The sequence below is a fragment of the Macrosteles quadrilineatus genome, unplaced genomic scaffold, assembly GCF_028750875.1.
Source record: "Macrosteles quadrilineatus isolate MER2022 unplaced genomic scaffold, UCM_ALF_1.0 Scaffold_9__3_contigs__length_116548681, whole genome shotgun sequence".
NCBI classification, from domain to species: domain Eukaryota; kingdom Metazoa; phylum Arthropoda; class Insecta; order Hemiptera; family Cicadellidae; genus Macrosteles; species Macrosteles quadrilineatus.
This window is the reverse complement of record NW_026542602.1, coordinates 45,515,717-45,539,909: the sequence shown is the minus strand read 5'-3', so window position 1 is coordinate 45,539,909 and position 24,193 is coordinate 45,515,717. Positions and strand designations below refer to the sequence as shown.

The 24,193-nt window shown below is 35.2% G+C and overlaps 2 protein-coding genes across 5 annotated transcripts in view; both read right to left on the bottom strand.

Moving 5' to 3' along the window:
• LOC129002334 (longitudinals lacking protein-like) overlaps positions 1-13,290 on the bottom strand; it is a 128,108-nt gene extending 114,818 nt beyond the window's left edge. For all 3 annotated transcript variants that reach the window (XR_008491569.1, XM_054430053.1, XM_054430052.1), the window contains exons 1-2: positions 12,969-13,290; positions 1,542-2,088 (exon numbers count right to left, since the gene is read on the bottom strand). Coding sequence is in view for 2 of the 3 variants with exons in the window: in XM_054430053.1 (XP_054286028.1) it covers positions 1,542-2,088; positions 12,969-13,139 (718 nt within the window). In the remaining variant the exon portion in view is untranslated. The remainder of the gene's footprint in view (positions 1-1,541; positions 2,089-12,968) is intronic.
• Positions 13,291-17,179: 3,889 nt separating this feature from the next.
• LOC129002558 (tyrosine-protein kinase Src64B) overlaps positions 17,180-24,193 on the bottom strand; it is an 84,938-nt gene continuing 77,924 nt past the window's right edge. For both annotated transcript variants that reach the window (XM_054430447.1, XM_054430448.1), the window contains exons 10-12: positions 23,167-23,320; positions 22,887-23,018; positions 17,180-20,420 (exon numbers count right to left, since the gene is read on the bottom strand). In XM_054430447.1, the coding sequence (XP_054286422.1) occupies positions 20,209-20,420; positions 22,887-23,018; positions 23,167-23,320 (498 nt within the window). In that variant the 3' untranslated portion in view covers positions 17,180-20,208. The remainder of the gene's footprint in view (positions 20,421-22,886; positions 23,019-23,166; positions 23,321-24,193) is intronic.

Below are 24,193 nucleotides of genomic sequence, written 5' to 3'. Positions count from 1 at the left end.
GAAATTGTGCACGCGTGAGGGTTCGGTAAAACCGTGGCCATGCCTGATGAGTTGTGAGTTACTCATCAATGCCTATGACGTCGGGACTCGCCATACCACTACCTAGAGACTACCTAGACAATACCTAGAGACCACTACTTAAGAGATTCTGGTTTACTGGCACCCACTCTTTAAGTGGACAACTTAACGATAGGATAGTTCTAGTGAGCTTACTGCTGAGCCAAAAAAGGGCTATAAAAAACTGAAAACAAGAAAAGAATAACAAAGAATAATAATATTGAACGATAGATTTTTCAATTTGTTCAATGAGTTTAAAATGACAACTAAGTTTATCTTTCAAATCTGTGAGTGTCAAATGAAACTGAGTTTTTTGTAAAGTTTTTGAGATGATCAGGCCAGGAGTTTTTCACATACCCGGACAAAGATGTTCGAAATCTCCGTTATCAATAACGAAGATAGGCTACTGTGTTTAGGTTGTTGCAATCGAACCTCAACAAGCGGGAGGTAATATTTATACGACAACGGGTGTGTTTAAAAGATTGTTCATAGAACAAACTTTGACTTAGTAGCAACTGTATAGGCCTACCTGTTCCAACAATTCAACAGGCACAGTAAATACCCCCGCCGCAGCAAACCTGCAGACTAAACATTTCCATATGCACAGCTGGAATTCCACTAAATTGTTCCCTTAAAATTGTCAGATTTATTTCCTATTTAAACATCATTAATATTAATGAGTACTTAGGTTTGCTGCTACTGGGAAGAAAATAGGGGGGTTTTATTGAAATATTAATAGCTCAGTATGAAGTAAACAAAATTTCAAAATTTCATTAATACATGTCCATACACAAGCAAGTGTATTTATTCTCCATAAGAATAACATGGTATAGTTCGGCCGCTTAGAAAACGACCTCCTCCAGCATTGGTTTAGCATTAGCGCGCAGGTCGTTTTCTAAGCGGCCGAGCTATAATTTTAAATTTACATTATTTTGCGATTTTTCCGTAACCGTTAGGCATGCAACAATGCTTCAATATACTAAATTATTTGTTTTTTTGAGCTCTACAAAATGGTTTAGAAAGAAATTGCAAAATTTTATGTTTTCAGGGTGAAAAATTTGAAAAACCCATTTTTACCCCATAAAACCCCCCATAAACCCCTGTTCCCATAGTCCGATCATGCTGGTTCGCGAACTCGTTTGAATAAATGTAGGTTTACACGTTTATACCGAATTTCATCAAAATCGGATCATTTTTGCCCGAGTTATCGCGCTAACGGACACATATATATATAGGCTATATATAAATATATATATATATATATATATATATATATATATGAATTTGAACAGATGGTGTTTTTGGCCTCTGGGGACCTCAAAACAAAAAACTAAATCGGTCCCGGGTCCAGGTCTTACCATGAGACCTACGGTAATAGCTTATTCCCTATATGGGAAATTCGCTAAAACAAAGTGATTGTGCAAGTTTTTAAATCTAGGTGTGAAAGACAAAAGACAATAGGCTAATATTATTGATGATCCTACCTTTGTTGTTGGTTCCTCCGTTGGAAGGTCCAGGTCTTGACATCATCATCACTTCACCACTCTCGTCCACACTCAACTGTCCGTCCCCATCCCCATCCCCCGGTTCACGCTTCACACTCCCACTCTTAGCACTTGGAGATCCCACACTCGTAGCCGACAACCGATCACTTCCCTCGCTCAACGAGATTTTAGACGCACTGTCACCCTCCCCATCGTCCCCGTGTTTGTTGCGTTTCCGTTTTCTCGGACCCGGCGAACTGCCTCCATCCCCCGGTGGGCCAGGGCTTTGAGGGTCCTCGTTGGCCGAAGTTGTAGAGTTGCTAGAAGGCGGCCGGTTCGACTGTAATCCGTTACCCTCGTCACTACCCGCATCCGTAAGCCCTTTGATCTGTAATGTCTCTGCCGCTTTTAGAAACGTTGAAAGTTGTTCTTGCGAGATATTCACTTCCCCCCTGTACATGTAGTCCAACATGGCTTTTAACTCTTCAAACTTAACGTCTTTCAAAATGATGATTGGATGTTTGTCGTAGTGTTGGCTCAGCAACATCTGAAAAAAAAAAACAACAGTTAGGGTGATATGTGACAGTATTCGGACGTCTTCCTAAACATAAAAGGGGGAGGAAAGCCAAAACCATTTGCAAAAGTATAAAAAGTTTAGAAAAATATAAAGTTTAGAGGCATAGGCCTACATATTCCAACCGAGATAGAAATTTGAAGATAAAGGAATGTCCACAATATTTTTTTACGACAGTGTTTTCTTTATGTCTGTAAGCCCCCTTGTTACAGAACCATCAAACCAAAAAGTTGAGGTATCAAGTTAAATCATAGGCCGAGAAAACTCAAAGTAAACAAGGCATGTTTCAGAGTTTTAATGGTCAAATTTTATTCAAAAATACAAATTTAAAAAGATTGTTTACATCTTTGTGACCCAGATTTAACTTTTTGGAAATTATATCAATAGAAGTGACAGCATTAGGGATTAGCATCAGGGCACACTTTGAACCTGGTAGATCAACTTATTATTAACTTATCTTTTTAGAGAATTTCCCTATATAGGGAAGTAGCTAATACCGTAGGTGGCACGGTAAGACCTAGGCCCGAACCAATTTACTTTTTCATTTTAATGTTCCCAGAGGCAAAAAACACTATTCGTTCAAATTTTCATACATATATATATACATTGTGTAAGGCAGGGCCTGATAAACTTGAATGAGTTTGCAAACCAGCATGATTGGACCAAGGGAACAGGGTTTTACGGGGGGTTTTATGGGGTAAAAAACGTTTTTCTAGTTTTTGACCCTCAGAACACAAAATTTTCCAAATTCTCACTAGACCTTTTTAAAGAGCTTTTAAAAACAAATAATTTAGTAGGCTCCGTATCAAAGTGTTTTTGTACAATTACTGTAGCATAACGGAGAAAATTCAAAAAATTGTAAATTTAAAATTCTCAAGTTATTCTTATGGAGAATATTGAAAAATGTCGTAGTTTGCTTGATTATGGATATATTTTGATTAAGCTTGGCAAATTTATTTATTTTATACTAAGCTATAATAATTTCACTAAAAAACAAACTTTATTAGTTTCCTTGTAGCAGCAAACCTATGTACTCGTTAAATGTAATGTTATTTAAATAGATTTGATTCAAAATCAATTCGGACAATTGAAAATTCGCTTAGCCGGCAGGTTTGCTGCGGCAGGGGTATTTTATTGTTGTAGTTACTAAAGTTTAATAGGCCTACTCGTTTCAGAGAATTAAGAGTAGGCTACCACTTTATTTGATATTGTTATGATAAAAAAAAATGATAGAGTAGACTCCCTCTTATCCGGACTCCTCGGGACCAAGGCCAGTCCGGATAAGGGTTTTCCGGTTAAGCCGACGTCCCCAAAAACTCATTAAAATGAACCGTTTACGGTGATATTCAACTTAAATTTAGGAGAGCATTGTATTTAGACATGTGATCACTGGTCTCAAATCTTTCCCACGAGAACAGTCGTTACAGTATTGCCCACTTCCTGCCGATCTAGTCCGGTTAAACCAATGTGCTGATAAAAATTGTCCGGTTAAAGAGATGTCATATCCGTCGAGTGTAGTCCGGTTAAACCGATGTCCGGTTAAAAGGTGTCCGGATAAGAGGGAGTCTACTGTAGATAGGGAAATGGCAAAAACTACACACAAAAATAATTCTACTATTAACTTACAAGAAAATAGGTCTACATATTTAAGGAAACAGCTATCGGTACTGAACTAGGTCCAAGAGTACTATTGTACGTTCAAATTTTAGAAACATTATAAGCCAAATAGATTATATTGTTTGTTAAAATTACTAATAGGTAACGAGTACCTAGTGACTGAATATGTGTCCGTAGGCACAAAGGGATTTTTTTTTTTAGTATGATATTTTGATAAAACCAGTAAAAACTGTTTCAAATTTATCAAAAACTTTTAAATGAGTTAATATGCCCTGACCAACCAGGGATATTACGGGGTTTTATGATTGCAAAAATCAGATTCCGAAAATATTTTGTTTTAATATAGGCTAATTCCATCCTGCTTAAAAATACATAGAAAATGGCTAGATGCAGTAAAGTAACGTACAGGGCCTTATTTCCCTAACAGCGGAAACGGCGGTTGCCGCTATAGGAAAAGACGAAGATAACATCTCAGCGATTGCGCAAGATGTTAACAATATCTCCGTGGCCACAGGAGTCGTTCATGATTTTGCCGCTATCGGATGAGACGAAGATGATGTCTCAGCACTCGCACAAGATGTGTTCTATTTCTCCGCGGCCACAGGAGTCGTTCATCGTTTCGCCGCGATCGGAGGAGACGAAGATGATGTCTCCACAAACGCGCAAGTATATCATATGAAGAATAAATGTTTATATGTACATTGCTTACAATAGTTTAGTTAGGCCTATCGAGTAAGAACTCAGTAAAAATTCTCATTTTTCACAACCCTGTTTTGGATGTAAATTTTGCCTAAAAAATTAATTAAATTTTTCCTGGTAGCTAGATATGCAGGTAAACTGCAATGCAATGAGTATTATTAACCTTGATACAGTGAGTAGTTAAATTATAGAATAGCCTAAGTTGTTAAGTGTCAATACCTTAGCATTGGTTGTTATAAAAATAACAAAATCCCAAAAACCAATTTAAAAAAAAAACTCTAAAATACCAAAACTATCAGTTATTTTCACAACTTTCGTCCATTTAACTAACTATTAACTTTTAAAGGTTTAAAATGTCTTCTTTCAGTGTTTTTCACGCTGAATGTAAAGATGCAATCAGTTTTTAACGTTGAGTCGTCAGTGCCCAAAAACCTAATAAAATATTACAAATTTCAGGTTCATTGAGGGTTGGAATGGTAGTTCGGGCGAGCAACGTCCAAATTGCTGTTTTATTGTAAAATTATCGGATTTGAAATACATATCATGTAGGCCTATGATGGAATAAAAACATATTTGGTCACACAACATTTGTTTACAAGATGATTTTTAACATTAAAACTGCATGAAAATTTGTCTTTATACATGTAAACTAGCTGTTCTGAATCATACACAGTTTTAACTGACTACTCGGTTCCCGTATGTAGGACGGGCTAACACCTTGTCTAAATCATAACAGGAAAACCATGTGCTTTATTTTAAAATTGGAAGAATTTTACTTTCCAAGAACAACTAAGGAATATTTTCAAGGGGTGGCTTTCTTATTCTTATTATTATTAACCCTAGGAGTGGCGAGACCAATTCTCAGTAGGTAACTATTTGCTTTGTGGAGTGGCACGTGCTTATTTTGGTGAATTTGTAAGGTTTTTTTATCTATATAAAATTAGTAAGTAGAGATTTAAACTATTGAACCTTTTATTCAATTTGTTTGTAATAGTCAGTAGAATTAAAAAATGGTAGGGTAAAGTGGATCTCTTGAAAAAGTCAAAAAGTCAAAAATAAAATCTTACTAATATTATAAATGTGAAAGTTTGTGTGTTTGTTTGTTTGCGTGTTTGAAGTTCAATCACGCATAAACCACTGGACGGATTGAGCTGAAATTTGGCATGATGATAGATTACATTCCCGATTAACATATAGGCATTTAAAGGGTGTTTTTTTAAAAACTTGCATCTTTATTTATGTAAAAACCGCAATAGATAGAAATATGCAGTTGACGGTAATCATCTATTGACGTACGGGGCACAATTTTTTTGAATTCAACATTACATTCACATTCACCCCTTTCCCCCCCTGCCCCCAACTATTTTTTTTTTAATAGCAAGGTACCCCTTGTGACATATCAAATAAAAGAGCATGAAAAAAAAAAAATGTTTGATGAAAAAAAATTGAAAATCAGTTCATAAATGTGCCAGATATTCCCCCCCCCTCCCCCCCCCCCGAACTTAATTTTTTTTAATAGCAAGGTGCCCCTTGTGACATATCAAATGAAAGAGCGTGAAAAAAGAAAATGTTTGGTGAAAAAAAACTAAAATCGGCTCATGAATTTGTGAGATAATCCCCCCCCTTTTCCCCTACCCATAACTTGTTTTTTAATAGCAAGGTACCCGCCCTTGTGACATATCAAATGAAAAATAAATTTCACCAAACATTTTCTTTTTTCATGCTCTTTCATTTGATATGTCACAAGGGGTACTTTGCTATACAAAAAAAATTAAGTTCCAGGGAGGGGGGGGGGGGAAATATCTCTCGCAAATTTATGAACCGATTTTCAATTTTTTTTCATCAAACATTTTCTATTTTCATGCTCTTTTATTTGATAAGTCACAAGGGGTACCTTAGTATTTAAAAAAATTAAGTTGGTGGCAGGGGGGAAAGGGGGGGAATGTGAATGTAACGTTGAATTCAAAACAATTGGGCCCCCTACGTCGATATATGATTCCCGCAAACTGCATATTTCTATCTATTGCGGTTTTTACATGAATAAAGATGCAAGTTTTAAAAAAAAACACCCTGTATATAATATAGGTAGCCTATATATTTTTAAAATTTTAGTTCCAAGGCAAAAACTTGTTACATGAAACGTAAATTTTTATTGCACAGTTCAAAATATGCAAATTGTGCAGATTTTGTGCAGAATTTAAGTTATTTCGGTACTTTGGTAATTATCCGGAGGCCACCCTTATACAGCGTGCTGCGGCGGTTATGTTAGGTTGGGTTGTCATAAATATTGTTTAGGACTTTCCTCGTTTTGTTATAAAACAAACGATACCAGATGAATCATACTTTTGCATGCCAAATACCGTCCAAGTAGGCCAATTTCAGGTCGTTGACTGGAGCGTGCGCATCACCTGTCACCACCTGTAGGCTATCTGGGTTATTTGGCGGGCGAAAGTATGACTCATCTGGTATCGTTCAATTCATAACGAAACTAGGAAAGTCATACAAACATATTTATGATAAACTAACCTAACATAGCCGCCGCAGCACGCTGTGTACCTACTTGGCAGAGTATAGCAGCGGCGACACATTTAACTGAATCCTCACCGACATTGCTGCCTTCTGGGAGGCAGAACTAAAAGGCCGCTAATCGTAATCATGTCAAATTTGGAAAGTACCTAAGTCCAAAAAAAGTATGATCTTTCCAATTATGTAGCCTAGTTATTTTTGGTCTCCAGTAAAAAAATCTCCCTAAAATAAATTAAGTGGCCTCCGGATAATACCAAAGTAGGCCTACCTTTATTTCTCTAGGTAGCCTACATAAGTTTTAATATACACAAAAGAATTAAACTTATTTTTGTAAATTCACTAGCAATACGGAAAAACTATAAAAAGTCAATTTTTATAGGCTAACTAAGTTACACTTTGATATATCCAAAAATGCCCTCTAACAATAAATCAATATATCGTAAAACCATAAATTTGCTGAAGCCAATAATATTATTCTTAACACGTTGGCTGCAGCACGTCAAATGGCGGGCGTATCCCCAGTGCGGCGTAGCCCTCAGAGTCAAACGAACCCGATTGCCGCGTGTGATTGGCTTTCCAATTTTGGTCTGAGGATTAGCAAATAACGTGCGGGGATGGCCTGCTTTACGAGAGCCAACGTAGTTCGCTAAACACCCACAGATAGCAGCACTGCTTGGAACGTAGCTGGTCCCATTGGAATTGTATTGCCAAATGGAGGGAAAAAGGAGGGACAAAAAGTTGATTTTTAAGATTGCCAGACGGGGGTTTTACGGGGAAATTTACTACCAACCTACACCACGACAAAATGCAAGTCACATACTACACGCTAACGTGGTATAGGTCCGCTTTCGGCCGACGCTAGAGCAAAAACGAAGATATACAAAAGGCATTGCCGAGCGTTTCCGATGGCGTACGGGGGCCCAAGCACCGTACCCAATCGGGAACATCCGCACTCAACGTGTTAATAAGAATAACTAAATAAAATAAGTAAGAAAAAAGTTTCTTTCCACATGATGAGCAAAAATGTAAACAAAACATCTGATCAGCTGTTATAGGCCACAAAACTTTCACATCCTAACTTCCGAAAAATCCTATTTTGAGGCCAAAGCGCTACACAGTTTTGAGGAATTTTTTGCGAATTTCCCATATAGGGAATAAGCTATTACCGTAGTACTCATGGTAAGACCTAGACCCGGGACCGATTTATTTTTTCGTTTTGAGGTCCCTAGAGGCCAAAAACACCATCCGTTCAAATTCATATATATATATATATATATATATATATATATGTGTCCGTTAGCACAATAACTCGAGCAAAAATGATCCGATTTTGATGAAATTTGGTACAAACGTGTAAACCTACATTTATTCGAACGAGTTCGCGAACCAGCATGATCGGACTATGGGAACGGGGGTTTATGGGGGGTTTTATGGGGTAAAAATAGGGTTTTCCCATTTTTGACCCTAAAAACACAAAATTTTACAATTTATTTCCAAACCATTTTGTAGAGCTTAAAAAAACAAATAATTTAGTATATTGAAGCGTTTTTGTGCGCCTAATGGTTACGGAGAAAATTCCAAAAAATTGTAAATTTAAAATCCCCATGTTATTCTTATGGAGAATAAGTCAACTGTTGTAGTTTACTTGTTTATGAACATATTTTGATCGAATTTGGAAAATACATTCATTTCTTACTAAACTATTAACATTTAAAAAAACCACCTTTTTACCCTCCCTGTTGCAGCAAACCTAAGTACTCGTTAAACTAATTCTATTTAAATAGGGAATAAATATGATATTTTTAAGAAGGCATTTTAATGTGAAATCCTATCAGGCTAATGGAAATTCGCTTAGTCTGCAGGTTTGCTGTGGCGGGGGTATTTTGTGTTTAAGATCATTTAAATAAATATTTATTTTATATATATCTAGGCCTATGTATAATGTATCAGTTTTCTATCGAGTTATTAGGCGATATAATGTAGGCTATGATTTATTGTTCTGAATGCCATTCATGTATTTTGTAGCAGCCTATATCTGTGAATAAAACTATTTTTGAATTTAATTGAATATTTAAGCGAATTAATGCATAAATATTACACCTTTTAATGCAAAACACAAACTTAAACGCGTCATTAAACTGTAAAATTACGGATGAAATTCACACTTTGTCTTGTTATCGGACAAAAACTCACAACGACGCTGCCATTTTGGGTTAGACGATGACAAGTGTTCTGTTCTTTCAGCTTTGAAAAATCCAAAGCTTCTATTTGTGTAATCAGTCTGACGACATTGAATTCTACTTTTCTTTGTCTATAAGAGCATTACATAAAGGACTTTCCTCGTTTCGTTATGAATCAAACGATACCAGATGAGTCATACTTTCACACGCGAAATCCCCTCCAAGTACACTTGTAATATAAGACATGACACAATCTATCTGACAATTGTCAGTCAAGGATTACAAAATCTAGTATCAAGTAAACTTATTAAAGTACCGACGGTAGGTAAGTACAATGTTTTTGTAATTTTTAAAATATATATTAGGCTAAGTAGGTTAAGCTATAATATTTAAGTTATTGTAGTAAATTAAGTACAACTGAGCACCCTGAATATTATATTTTTAATAGAAGTTACATGTTTCGGACATAAGTCCATTTTTAAACTTCAAATAACATTAAATCGACAGTCATTGTCGTTCACCATACGACCAGAGCAGGCCCAATCAAGGCAACGAATGTTTTACAGACTTCAGTGTCAAAATGGATGTTGAAGAAGTAGCTGCTGTGGTGCATTGCATATGTATCGTAGGTACGTTAAGCGGAAGAAGAAACGATACTGGGTACTTCCAATGTTAACTGTCAGGTCTACAAAAGGGCAGTTTGCAACATTATACATGATCTCTCCGTCCGTAATCCTTTGCCTTAAGGAACTGGACAGGTCAGGGTTAATACAAAGAATAAACAAACTTAATACTAATTTTTGTCACCGCCAAGGTAACTGTCTATGTCCTGTAAACTTAGGTAACTCCACTAGATATTTTTTTTATTCTGATTTGAATTTTGTTAAGCTCTGAATTTCAAGTAATTTTTTCGGTAGGGCCTGGTACAATTTAATTCCCATGTAATCTGGTTTGTGTTCAAATTTTGTGAGTTTAAAATGTTGGACTGCATGTGAGCCCTTTGTTCGTGTGTTGTAGGCTAAGTGTATTTGCTGTGTGATTTGTAAAAGTTGGTTTAATTTTCTGTGATTTTATATAGCAAGCTGATTCATAGATATAAAGTGAAGGGACTGTGAGAAAGCCAAGTTCTTTAAACACATTTTTGCAGCTGGTCCGAGGCGGCATGCCCAAGATTGCTCTTACTGCCATGTTCTGCCAAACAAAGATCTGATCAATATTCTTCTTCACAGCTCCCCATAGGATGATTGAATACAAAATGTGTTGTTCTATTAGGCCAAAATACAAAAGTTTAGAGAGAGCCAGGTTTCCGCAGGTCCTTATTCTTCGAAGTACAAAGACCCCTCGAGTCATTGACCCCTCCAGTTTTTTTATTTGTGCATCCCAGCTCAATTTATCTTCCAATCTCACTCACAAAAAGTCGGCAGTTTTTGAAATTTGAATTTGATCCTCTCCAATTAATAGGTTCGGAGTCGTATTAATTTTAAATTTTGTCTTTTTGCAGTTTGGATACACATGTAACCTGTTTTTTGTGAATTTAATTTGAGTTTGTTTGAGAAAAAAGTCAGCCAGATCATTTGCTCTTTGATTAGATTCTGCCTCCAGGGCTGCGTCGTCAGTCCCCCTTACGAACAACGTTGTATCATCCGCAAAGAGGTAGACGCTGTCCTGCGGAACAGTATCTGTTATGTCGTTGATGTAGACCAAGAAAAGGAGAGGTCCAAGGACAGATCCCTGGGGGACGCAATTGGAGATCAGTTTTTTTGTTGATGAAATTCTTTCAGTTTTTGAATTTGTGTTTTTTTTTAATCTCAGTGACCTGGAATCGGTTGCTCATATAGAATGTGAGCCACTTCAGCGCAAGTCCTGAAATTCCAATTGATGCCAATTTGTCCAATAGAATCACAGGTTCGACACAATCAAAGGCTTTGGAGAGATCAGCAAAACAACCAACTACTGTTTCTCCAGCCTCCATTGCGTCTATAGGCCTACTGCTGTTGATGAAATCAATGAGCGCCAATTTTTATGATTTGTTGCGTCTAAAGTCATTTTATGAAGATCACATCAATATTAAGACAGGTTTTTCAATTACCGGTACACAAGAATGTCTGTTAAAAGCTTTGATGACTTACATAGAAAAGTTGCTTGTGAAATCAGGGGACAAGACACTTAATTGATGTACAGTGTATAGGAAGTGAAGAAAAACAGTGGGTACGGTACACTGTTAATACACTCCTATACAGTACCTACTGGTCAGGTCGGGGGCAAGTCCGGGGTAGTGCGCGTCATCCCATTAAATAGTGTGCTATTTTTCGCTGCAACAGCCAGCGTAAATATTGTTTAGACTACAGCTGTTGGCAGTGTTGGGAAGTAGCGCGCTACAAGTAGTACTTTTAAATAATGGTTTTACAGTGTTATTGGTCTTAATTGTTGATATAAGACATCTATAAATGGATCTATATTAAAGAAATAAAATGAGCTTTTAAAATAGGCTATAGTTTTGTTGTAAGTCCTTTGAACTTAATGAAATTTACATATAAGATGCTTAATAATGGCATACCTATTTAAAAATAAGTACTAAATATGATGGGACTCCCAACTATTTGGTTCTGTTGTTGTAGTTTTAGGTTTATAATGCCAACAAATTAAATAGAATCTAGGAATAATTTGTTTTCCAAGTAATGTTAGATACAATACTGACATTTTTTGTTTAAAAATGTTTGTTCAATAAAAATGTAGGCTAGTTGAAATTAATTTTACATTTACCTAATGTGCGTGGAATAAAAAGTAACATCTTTGGAAAAGTAGATAAAATTGTAGCTGTAGCTACATTTCATTGTAGCTGTAGTTGTAGCTAGCTACTTTTTCGGAACTGTAGCTGTAGCTAAGCTACTTTTTTTTAATGTAGCAGTAGTTGTAGCTAGCTACATTTTAAAAGTAGCTTCCCAACACTGGCTGTTGGAATGTAAGTTTATTAGTTTACTTCCTCCTTGTTACAGTGGTAGCATATCACTTGTCTTTGCTAGAAAATAAAATTACGTAGGTCTATGCATGTTTTTTTAAATACCGTACCTAACTCATCTTTTATGATTTCACAACAAAACATAGCGGTCGCGAGTTTGCATGTTATTTTCATTGAAATGTACCGGTAATTCATAATTAGATCGATAACTTTTATAGGTTAGCCTACTAATGTTAAAAGGTTCATACTCATAACTTAATAAAATGAAACTTCAGAATCTCTTAAACCTGTTTCCATGGTATAAGAGTTTATGGGGGGAAATGTTACAAATCAACAAATCTTGTCGGCTGCCACTTCAGCAACACAATTTGAGGTCAAAATCTTTTGTAGATTCGCAACCTGTAGGGTTAAACTAAGTTTAGGCAAGGCATTATCTTTGCTTATCAGAGGTTATTAGCAAAATTTAAAGTCAAACTTCTTTTATTAGGCTTTAACCAAGTTACTAAGTTTTACTAGCAAGACCCCAAACTTTTAAGTAGGTAGCCCTAGGCTATAAGCTAATGGCATTTCTCATTTATATTCCTAGCCTATTTACCTATTTATTTACATGCTATGATTAACTTATATTAATTGTAAATAAATCCATTATTATAACAAAATCAGAGCCTAAAACTGATCAATACTGTGAATTTATGTGCATCAAGTTCTAAGCCTCTATTTATAAGGTGAAATGTATGGAGAAAAAAAGAGAATGTACAAGATATGAGCTCATTAATCAAGCATTGCACCGTCGGCAAGGGGCTGTACGAAAGAAATGGAGATTCCTTACTTGGGTGTGAAAATATAAAATTCAAAATTATATTGAAACTTACCCCTAGATAAGGGCTGCATGCTGAAAGAACCACTTTATGTGCTTTAAGATATCGACCATCAGCAGCCAATGTGCAATCGACTAAAGTTCCACTTTCTAATAAATTGTCAAATACAGAAACCAAAGTGCTCTGGTGATTATTCCACCTCAAACAAAAATGTTCAGTAGCCATTACAGTTAACTCAATCGTACACAATACCTAGACAAAGATTAAGAACTCGTCACACTTTTGTAATCCCGAATGAAAGTTTCACAAATTTCACAATAAAAATAACACTGACACCTAAAATTTCACTAAACAACTGCCGACCTAAACCGATTTAGCTGCCATATTGTACTACAGCGATGACGCGAAGGGGTTGTATGACTTGTAAAGGCTTTGGATTGTACTAGCCAATTTACATTATTGTATAGGTGTTATATAGCACAGGTTTTCTTTAGACTAATGAATGATGAAGTTTAATCATTGCTCTAAATGGCACAAAAGTAAACTTTTCGTCCTATTGTGAAATATAAAGTATTTTTTATTTGTGTTTCATATTATTGACATTGAAGTCCCTCAGTCAAAAAATTATAAGTTTTACAGTAGGCCCTGCTTTACTTTGTCTTTATTCCTGTGTATTTTAATACCATATAACTTTACCATAATTGGACAAGACAAGAAATCCAATGTTAGATGTCCGCACTCCATCACAGTCATGGATGAGTGAAATACGGGACCCCTAACGTATTATTTGCTCTGGTTAGTTATAAGCTACGTACGTATTGGAACATTATTGTTGAAAGTTCATCTACTACATCTACACCACTTATGTTCTTTACTAAGGTATGTCACTTTTCTGGTACGCGTAAACTATTTTGAACGATGTTGTCAACAAATTCCTTACAATTATGGTGACTTAAATGCCAAACCATTTAATATAAAGCTTAAAACAACCGGTCACTGTAATTTCTTAGTCAAATTTACTTTTAATACTTGTTGCCTTTCAAACACAGTTGAGGTATCAAGGTATGAGTGATACCTTAATACCATAAATATAGACAAAACATAAGTCCCTTTGGGTAGTCCTAAGGGACTATGTTTTATCTATGCTTGATACCATTGACTTTATATCTCCACGTGTAGATATAAAGTCAATGCTGATACCATCTTTACCTCTGGATTCTAGATTATAAAGATGCTCTATCATTGTGTCATTACTCATTGTGTGTTTAAAGCAGGGGCGTCATAAATAATATTAATACACCACGAAACTATTGATCACGTTTCTTAGATGACTATCAAGAGTTGGATACCAAAGGTTTGCCTCTTTAATCCAGTGGCGTCATTCCCCCAAACCCTTGGGGGGGCAAACAAAGGGTGGAGGGGTTTAGAACCAAAAAATTTTGCAGTTTTGAAACAACCCCTCTTGTTTAAGCTTATTTTAATTGTCGAAAGCACTTTGAATAAAACAAAATTATGAGTACAATTTATTTCAATTTAGGCAGAAAACTAATGGCCTGGCGCACACGGTCGATTTTTCAATCCTTTGTTTCCCGTCTGTGGGTTTATACATTAAAGAAGCCGAAACAAGTCTCATCTAAATTTCTGTCTGTAACACTCAAGATGGCATTTTACGCAATCTTCTCCAGGAAAAGGAAAGTAGGTAGGCCCTACCTATCAAGATCCAAGTCATTTTAAATGTAGTCAGATGATGTTGTGATACTGTACTAGGTACAGCGAAACGGCACACGGAAGATCTCTCAGGTGCCGTTTGACGTCACTAACTGCTGACGTCACTTTGAGGGAACACCAATACTGTACCGCAACGATACGGAATGGACCATCGGCTTCGGTGGTGCAGTGGATAGCGTTGCGGGCTGAAAATCCGAATATTCCGGGTTCGAATCCCGCCGGCGGCACTAACTTTTTATCAACATTTTTTTATATCAGCAAGTTTGGTTGGTTTGGTTAGGTTATGACAGTTTAATTTTATAATTAAAAAATTATAAAATTGAATTTTAGGCAATTATAATTTTATTTTATGAACAAAACTATTTTTTAGACTAGTAAACCTTTATTCGATTTTTCCATTATCAGCACGTTTGGTTAGGTTATGACAGTTTAATTTAATAATAGAAAATTATAAAATTGTCTGTTTCTTCAGACGCAGCAGTTAGTGACGTCAAACGGCACCTGAGAAATCTTCCGTGTGCTCCACCGCTAGATACAGTGGGGAACACCTGCTTAACACATTAGCTACCAACCATACTCATCCCTCAGTTACAGAGTATTGTGACGGTCGGTAGGAAACGTGTTAACATATAATAATTTGTATTATGATTATAATCCAATAAAAAAAAAAAAAAAAAAAAACAATATTCTATATTAAGTTATTTAAGCAAATTTTTAATAGTTATGATTAATTAATTACTATAACAGTACTAATCTAATGGTAATTAAATAATCTATATTCAAATACTAGTATTCTCTTCAACTAAGAGAAAAACAATTCAACTACTTGAGGCCTAAACAGATTAACAGAATCATATTAAAGTAGTATAAAAAAAATTTTAAGTATTGTGGCCATTGCAACTGTCAGCTACTCTTTGGCCATTTGCAAACGCCCATAATCAACAAGCACACATAGCGCAGAGGTAAGGTGTATGAGGCTCACAAGGCAAAGGTACTAAGTTCGAGACCCATTTGGGCAAAATAATTTTGTCTCTTTTTTTTTCAAAATAAGTTTTTATGAACTATTTAATCAATTTACTCAACTGATAATCATGCTTTTCATACTAAATCTTTATTATTTTGTGTTTAGGCCCAATGGGATGGTTAGCACTTCCCCAAAAATTGGTTGGTTGGCCAACCGTAAGACTTGGTGCCCAAAACATATGATAGACAGAAACGTTGGGCCAACGATTTTTGCTACTTGGGCTATCCTCAAAGGAATAAACTGGAAGTTCTAATAAGAGCTTCCAAATACATAGCAGCACCTTCCAAGGCCCAATTCACCTTCCGTGTTGGATTGTAATACCTCTATAACAAGTTTACGATGTTTATTAACACGTTCATCCATTGTGACTCAGTTGGCTAAGTGTTGGACTGATGAGCTAGTGCTGAGCTCTCTTAATTTTTCTTTTTTAAGCAAATTTCCCATTTAGGGAATAAGCTATTACCGTAGGTCTCGTGGTAAGACGTAGACCCAGTACTCTACTTTTTTGTTTTGATGTCCCCAGTGGCCAAAAACACCATTCCCAATATTGTTAATGAATGCATTTTATTTGAATTTGGCAAATTTATCTCATACCAAGCTCATAACAATTTAACAAAAACACAACGTTACCTTCTTTTTGGCAGCAAACCTAAGTACTCAATAAAAACAATTTAATTTAATTGAAACCTAATGATATTTAAATAGGGAATAAATCTCACCTTTGTAAAGAAATACCATTTGAGTGAAAACCCCTATCAGGTAAATAGGAATTCTGTAGGTTTGCTGCAGCAGGGGTATTATTTGTATCTCTATTTTATGTTTATCCACCCCATTACTATTTTTTATTAGTTTTTGTAAGGGAATGGTCCTAACCCATTTGTTCATACAAGGGGGGAAGGGTTTGATTTCAGTGCCTGTGCTTTTAGCTCTGGAATGTTGGGGCGGAAATATACTAGTACTGAGCAAGGAAGAACCCGAACAGCCATTGTTTACAACCACAGTTGTAGCCCGCAGGCTCTTCTTACAGCGTGAGCGCTGTAGTAGGTGATTTGATTCCTCGGTATCTTACTTCTCTGTGGTTCAACTAAATCCTTACAACTGCAACACAAACGTCAAATAAGTAAACAGGTATAAAAACACGGTTATCTGCACACAAGTATTTAATTACAAATTAAATCATCTGACAGTAAATAATTACAAATATATCACATAAAGGAGATTATTGTGGCGAGACTAAACAAGAACGATTCATAGAGTGCTAACAAAATAAAAATCACATTAAACTTACACCTACCTAGTCTATGGGGTAAATGCATGGGCCACCATTCAATGGTTAGTTGGAAAATTTGAGCAAGCTTTATGTACATCAGTTGTTACCGAGTGCTTGAAAATTTTTTTTACATTTTGATTTTTACATTTGGCTTTAAGGGAGGGGAGGATAATTTAATTTACTTGGCATTTAAATAATTAAGGGTAAATTTGTAAAATGCAAGACATTAGTGTAAATTTGTGAACCATGAAGAAAAGTGAAATTAGTTAATCACATGGATCAAAAGTGCTTTTTCATCCTTGCTCATAATGATTGAGCTTGTGCCAACGAGCTTTTATTCTTTTACTACGGATCAAATTCAAATAAACATGCTCTTGAAAAAAATCAACTTCGTCACACTAAAAAAGGCTATAGTTTTAGAGCCTGGAAAAATCTATATTTCAGCCTTCAAAGCTGAAAATCAACTTTTGTGTTTAAAGTTTGAAAATTCACTTAACTCTTAACACAATACATAACAATACAATAGGAATCACCTTCAATTATCAATTATATAAGATGGGGGCGCCACTATGTGCGTATTTTAATCCAAATATGAGTGAATGAAAGATTGGTGACAAAACCAAATGTTTGTAGAAATAATCTCAACCTGAACAAAATTAAATGCCTTGCACATAACAATTGGTTCACAAAACTCTTTATATTGAAAAATGTACCTACCTACTTTTAAAATAACTATACTTTAATGCTGGTTACAAGGTATTATTAAAATATCCTCACCTCCCTTAATGTTTTAGCTACTTTGTATTTTGTGAGTAACCCTTTTTCTATGTTATTTGGTAGCAGAAACTGTTTAGAGAGAAAAATTAAAGAAGGCACAATTTCTCTGACAGAAGCACAGTTTTTCAATTATAAAAATAACTGTAAAAATAATTGGCACGGTAAGTTTTCAAAATCATAAAAACTAACTAAACTTGCAATTCTTTAAAAAATACCTAAAAGGGATTACAAAAGTTTAAAACTTAAGTACAAAGTTAAATGACTAATTTTCACTATTATCAGTTAAGGAACCTATTCGCAAGGTTTATTTTCTACTAAGCCTATCATACAATGTATACATAACTAAAACATAAAATAAATAGTACATGCATATAATTAAACTAAATAAGTGAATTCTTGTGGATGATGAAGAATGGTAAGTTCACGTGAGAATTGTCTTTGAGCAATTGGTTTCAACTGGACATTCTAAAGAAAGATTTTAATGATCGACCACATTATGGTAACCCTAAGATTTATTTAAGAATATTTTTTTGAGGGCTCGTTAAATGTTGATAGAAAAAGACAATAGACATGTAACCAGTTTAAAAATAAAAAGTAACCTAATTAAATTGATCCTTCGACAGAGTGTGTCTTATCTGATGTACAACTTTTTTCCACCAATAGATAAATGTAAGCTATAAAGAAAACCATTCATATCCATTGGAGCAAGACAATACTGCGATTGAAACAGAAAATATGTTAGATAACTTATTTGATAAAAAACAATCAGAGAACAAAAACACATTAAAAGTTACAGATACAGTATTTACTGTCAAAAAAGCCTTTTACAAATACGTGTTTTGACAACAAATATATTGAACACATTATTTTTTTTTTATCAATTACAGATAATCTATTGAATTGAAAAGAGACTTGCGCAGTGGACACTGTAGAAAGTTTTTAAATGCGGTTGGCTACATCGGAATATTGTGATTTCCACTGTATGTTGTAAATAAGCAAATTGTTCTAGGTTGATTCATTGATTAATTAATATTTTCAAATATTCAGTTACTGGCTCAATAAAACCAGTTCTAACAGTAGAACAAATTTCAATATTTTAGAACTAAACATATTGTAACAAATCTAGGTGTTACTAATGTTTTTTGTTCCATAAAAAGTCTAGAACATCATAACCAACAAGTTGATTTGATTCTGATTTGTAATAACTGATTCAACTTTATATGAATGAAATGGATATCTTCATGATTTTATGACAGTGTGATTAAATTAAATATTATGAACTTGATAGGAAACTTACAAGCGATTCTTTTGGTAAATTATACAAAAATATATATTTCTTCTAAGCATTAACACGGGCATAATGAGTATCCTTATATTTTAAAAACTAATCCTTAATACTGGGTTGGAAATAAAAATATATGCAAATAATTTGTGTAAAGAGGCAGTTTTTGAGTTTTAACTAAATTCAAACAAATATGTTGGCTTAAAATTATTCACTTCCATAAATACATAACATAATTACAAAAACATTACAGAAGATATAGGTTACACTTGTTATCTACTTGTTTAGATACAAGCCATTAACATTTCTGCTAACTACAATATACAGTCAGTCAAGTAGTTCGCTTTGACGACAAAGTAGAAAAAGCTTAAGCTTTCGATAAATATGAATAATGTACAAAACCTAATCTTAAGTTACATTTGGTTAAATTGGAAAAGTCAGTGGACCAGTAACATTAGCAACACGAAACCTTGAAATTATTAACTGGACTTTTAACACATTATGTTTATATGCTATTTCTCCCATTCTGATTGGTATAGTTCCATTTAGTTAGGAGTATTGTTGAAACTCTACATAGTTTTTAATAACTTCATCAATCAATACCTTCATAAATAAATACCTTTGTTCCTTGATTCTAAAAGAGATACAAACATCGTACATCAAGTATTATTAAAAAACCTTGTGTTGCTAGTGTTAACATTTTAAGACACATTGAAACGATAGAATATTCTTTACAGGGTATAGTCAAATCAAGGTATTCACCCGATACAAGTATAGATTGTGGCAATTAGACTCGTACAGGAACCCTTTCCTCACCACCATCCATGTTATCTTGTACACTCATCTCAACAATTGATTACCATTGGATTAACAACACCACTAGCTAGTGGTGTAACTCTTGGTATTGTTGAGAGCCTATCTCTTATCCCTTCCACACGCCAAATTGACACAATCTATACTTTCCAAAATGCCAGTAAATGACTTATTGTCATTGGTGACATACCAAATACGTCTCCAAGCGCAAAGGTTTGCAAAGTCAGTAAGAGTAGGAAAAAGTACTCGTACACTGAAGAGTCCGTAGTACATTATCTGAGATCAATCTTTCGTAGCACCAAATGTGCTTTAGCACCTCGTTAGCTTATCACAACTTCCGACACGACATTCTACCCTAACCAGTTCATACAAGAAAGACCAAGTCGCAATCAAAGCCGTATCAATCGAGCACTTCCTTGTACGGAAGTTCCGATGTGATTGTGAAGTCTTCGAAGTAGTGGTTGAGGAACTCGAATGTTGGCCGTTTGTCGGGATCTGCGTCCCAACATTGCAGCATTAGCCGGTAGATCGGGTCTGGAAGGAAGTGTGAGGTCGGTTTAGGCATTCTATAACCTCGCTCCACCTGTTCTATAACATCTCTTCCGTGCATCCCTGTGAACAAAACAGTGTATGAAAATACTGGTACAAACCACCTGCAAAAATCTGTAAGGCTTGTGGGTGATACTTTATAATTTTTGCCTCCAGGGTTGATACAATGACGTGTATCTATATCTTAATACGCAAGCAGTTTTCTTTTCACAGTCATAACTCGATAACGACTTGACGGATTTTAACGTTTGAGGTGTTAAATTAAAGGTATTTTCACGTAGATGCCCAAATATGTCTCAGAATATCATGATAGGGCATCACTTAAGTACAGTTAAGGGCTAAAGTTTGGGAACGGCGGTGCTATCTGTTGACATTAGATCAAACTCAATTCCTTTGTTTACAACTAAACATATGGACATATGGTAGCTTAAAATAGTTTCTAAGTTTAACCACAGACTGCAGGACTTATTACTTCCAGAGCAAAGCCGGAGTTTTATATTTTTATTTAAACATCTGTAAACTTACTGGTTCATAAATAAAGAGTTTCCTTTCAAGACCTCTGACAACAAATTGTTTGTAAATGTTAAATTGATTTACCTTACATCGTATTTTACTGAATTATCATGTGGTTTAGGGTTACAGTTTGGTGTGATTAAGTCAATGTTTGAAAGTGATTATTCACAGTGCAGTTACCCGTTACATTACCAATTATCATGTAATTTACAATGTGTATCAAAATTCCTTTGTTGTGTTTTCTCTTGATTGATTAACTTTCGCGTTTTATATAAATTTAAAATTAAATTTAAATTAACTGAAACTGTGAATTGAACTGTTTAACTGAACTGAGACTGAGCTATGAACTGTGAAACTGTGCAAAGAACTGTGAGTGGCTGGAGGGAACGCAAACGTGACCACTTGCATCAACCTCCCAATTTGACGGATACAGAGTGGCAGTACCACCGTGGTGATACATCCAACCTCGGACAAATTAACGTTAAATGTTTACATTGATACATTTTAAGCAAGAAAAGATTGCCCGAGACAGTTCAATTTTTACTCTTTGTTGCCACAAATGAAAGGTTCGGTTACCTCATTTGCGGAATTCACCATACTTTCAGGAACTTATTGGAAACTCCCAATCTGAAAACAGGGATGTGAGGCTTCTTGGATCCAGAAATTATCTGGATAAAATTTGTCAATTCAATTCCGCCTTTGCCATGGTCAGTTCTGAAGATCAATTTGATGAGAGGGTCGTACAGGGGGTCTACAATTTCAAGATCCATGACATGTTTTACCACCGAGTAGATAATCTTATTCCTCAAGAAGGTCATGATTCTGAATACGCACAGATCTATAAGTACGACGTTGGCACTAGAACCCAACAGCACATGTAAAACAATTCAAACAAAAAATGCAATGAACAAATATGCGGGAAGTAGGGTCACAATGCCAACCCATTTGCCCAATCTTTTAAAGCTGTGGCAGAAATTTGTAGGGACGAGAGCTCCGATATGAGGAGTCAAGTTAGATTGTTATGTGCATAGTAAGAGACAAAAGAAGTGACTTCCCTCGATACAATGATGCTACCTGTATAGATTTTGCAGCTATTTTAAAGCCGAAAACAGAGCACCAACTGGCCAAATAAATCTTTGTTTTCTTTTATTTTTACAAACTAATTAATAGTGTTAAACGTGAACCGTAATAGATACGTCGTTAAATCCACTCTTATGTTCCCAACCGAAGACTTTTTGTTGGGGCACCTAATTTAAACACGCCTAAAACTTAACATATCGTAAAAATTATTTAACAATGCTATAGTACGTGTCGTACTGGTTGGCGTTAAGAGAGGGATTTAGCTTGCTACATTAGGTCTGAAACGCTCACTTTACAGTGTGTGGTTGACATCTACGTTCTCATAGAGGGCACCCGCCTACAGTACATAACAGATAACCAAAGCAGTATGAGAACGCATCTATATTTAAATATTGTACCGTAGATTACTTTTTCAATTTTTTTAACATACAGTAATATTTTTCACATTTCTATAATCAGTCATAGAAATTACTTTAGAGTGACTCTATGATTGAGGTTTTGCTGTTTATGTTTTTTGTTCTTCATTATTTTATTTCAAGATGCAGTTTTGCTCGATTTCGAGCAACAGGTTATCTAGTAACATAAATTATATAACTTTTGTTGTTCTCAATCCACTATCTATTATCAGATGAGTATCAGAACATTATTACCATTTTTAAATGTCAATTATCGAAAAAAAGGATCATAACATTTGGTACATTCGGTTCTGTGATCTGAACTAAATTATTTGGTTTAGATGTCCAAATTTTTCATGTTCTTTAATGTGCTTACATTTTTTTGGTCACCTGTTATTTTGAACAATGGGAGGTCAATAGTCAATTGAATGACAATTGGAGCAATGACTCAGAAAATGGGAGTTGCAAGGTTTCGGTGAGCAAAATCATATTGTGGGTATTTTATAAGAAATTCTTAGCCTAAGAGTTTCAGCAAACATACCTGGGTACGGGACTTGACCATAGGTGAAGAGCTCCATGAGTAAGATTCCGAACGACCAGACGTCCGATTTGATGGAGAAGCGGCCATAAACAATCGCTTCTGGAGCCGTCCACTTGACTGGGAAACGAGAACCTGGAATCATTCAATAGTTTCATTGGTTGGAGAAAAGGTTAGCATGACCTTGAAATATTGAACATCAGGGTTTGTACCCTTCCATTGTACAGAATTTAAAAATATAAATAGTGTAGAAAAACACCAAACACAAATAAAACAACTATACCTTGTCTTGGACAGTATTCATCGTCCTCTATGACTCTGGCCAAGCCAAAGTCGCAAATCTTGGCGATGTTGTTGTCCCCGATGAGTACATTGCGGGCGGCCAAGTCTCGATGTATCAGCTGTTTTAGCTCCAGGTATGCCATTCCACTAGCCACCTGTGACACCCCATAATACCATAACACAATCGATATTTATTCACAAATAAAACAAAATTATAGTAAAATATGTTTTTGGAAACCTTAATGGAAATCATAAAAATGAGAGATGGTTATTATTTTCAACCACACAGTTTCTTTCAACCCAAGAATGAGTATTAAAATCTCATGTCTTGCTCATAAAATTTACTTGTGATCATCTTCACCACCATAATACAAGAAGCTGTAGAAACCTAAATCCCAGAGTGTTGCTTAAGTAAAGAAGACTTTTCTCTGGGAGAATATTTTAATGACCGAATCCTGACTCATGACACCCATGTCTTTACCAGCTGCATCTTATTTTAACTTTTTATTTAATTTAGTTAGTTGTATATAAATCTGTACATGAGTGCATGATAAGTATGAAAGTAATGTGATTACATCCGTCCAGATAGTCAGGTAAAGAATTGCATTTTATTGGTTTCTCTGTAAATTAAGATCTACAAGCATCTAAAAGGACACATAAAACATGTCTACACGTCCACAGGAGGTATTCAAGATTTGATACGGTCACAGAAAACAGTGTCAATGTTTTTGTGACTACAGGAGACGATGATGATGTTCACACGACCATGAGAAAAGTTTTAAATTATGTCGCTTTTTTTGTTCTTTAAGAAAAAATCTTAAAAATATTTGTGTTTTGAAGTTCATTAAATTCTTTTGGTAAGAAATTTGGATAATCGTCAATTTGGATAATTGGAGTTCAGATAAATGGAGTTCTACTGTAATCTCAAATGAAAAGCAATTTGTAGGCCTAGTTTACTACAATAATTTTTACGTCACACTACACTATTTTGACGAACTTCCCACGCAAGGATTTAGTCCAGAAAACAG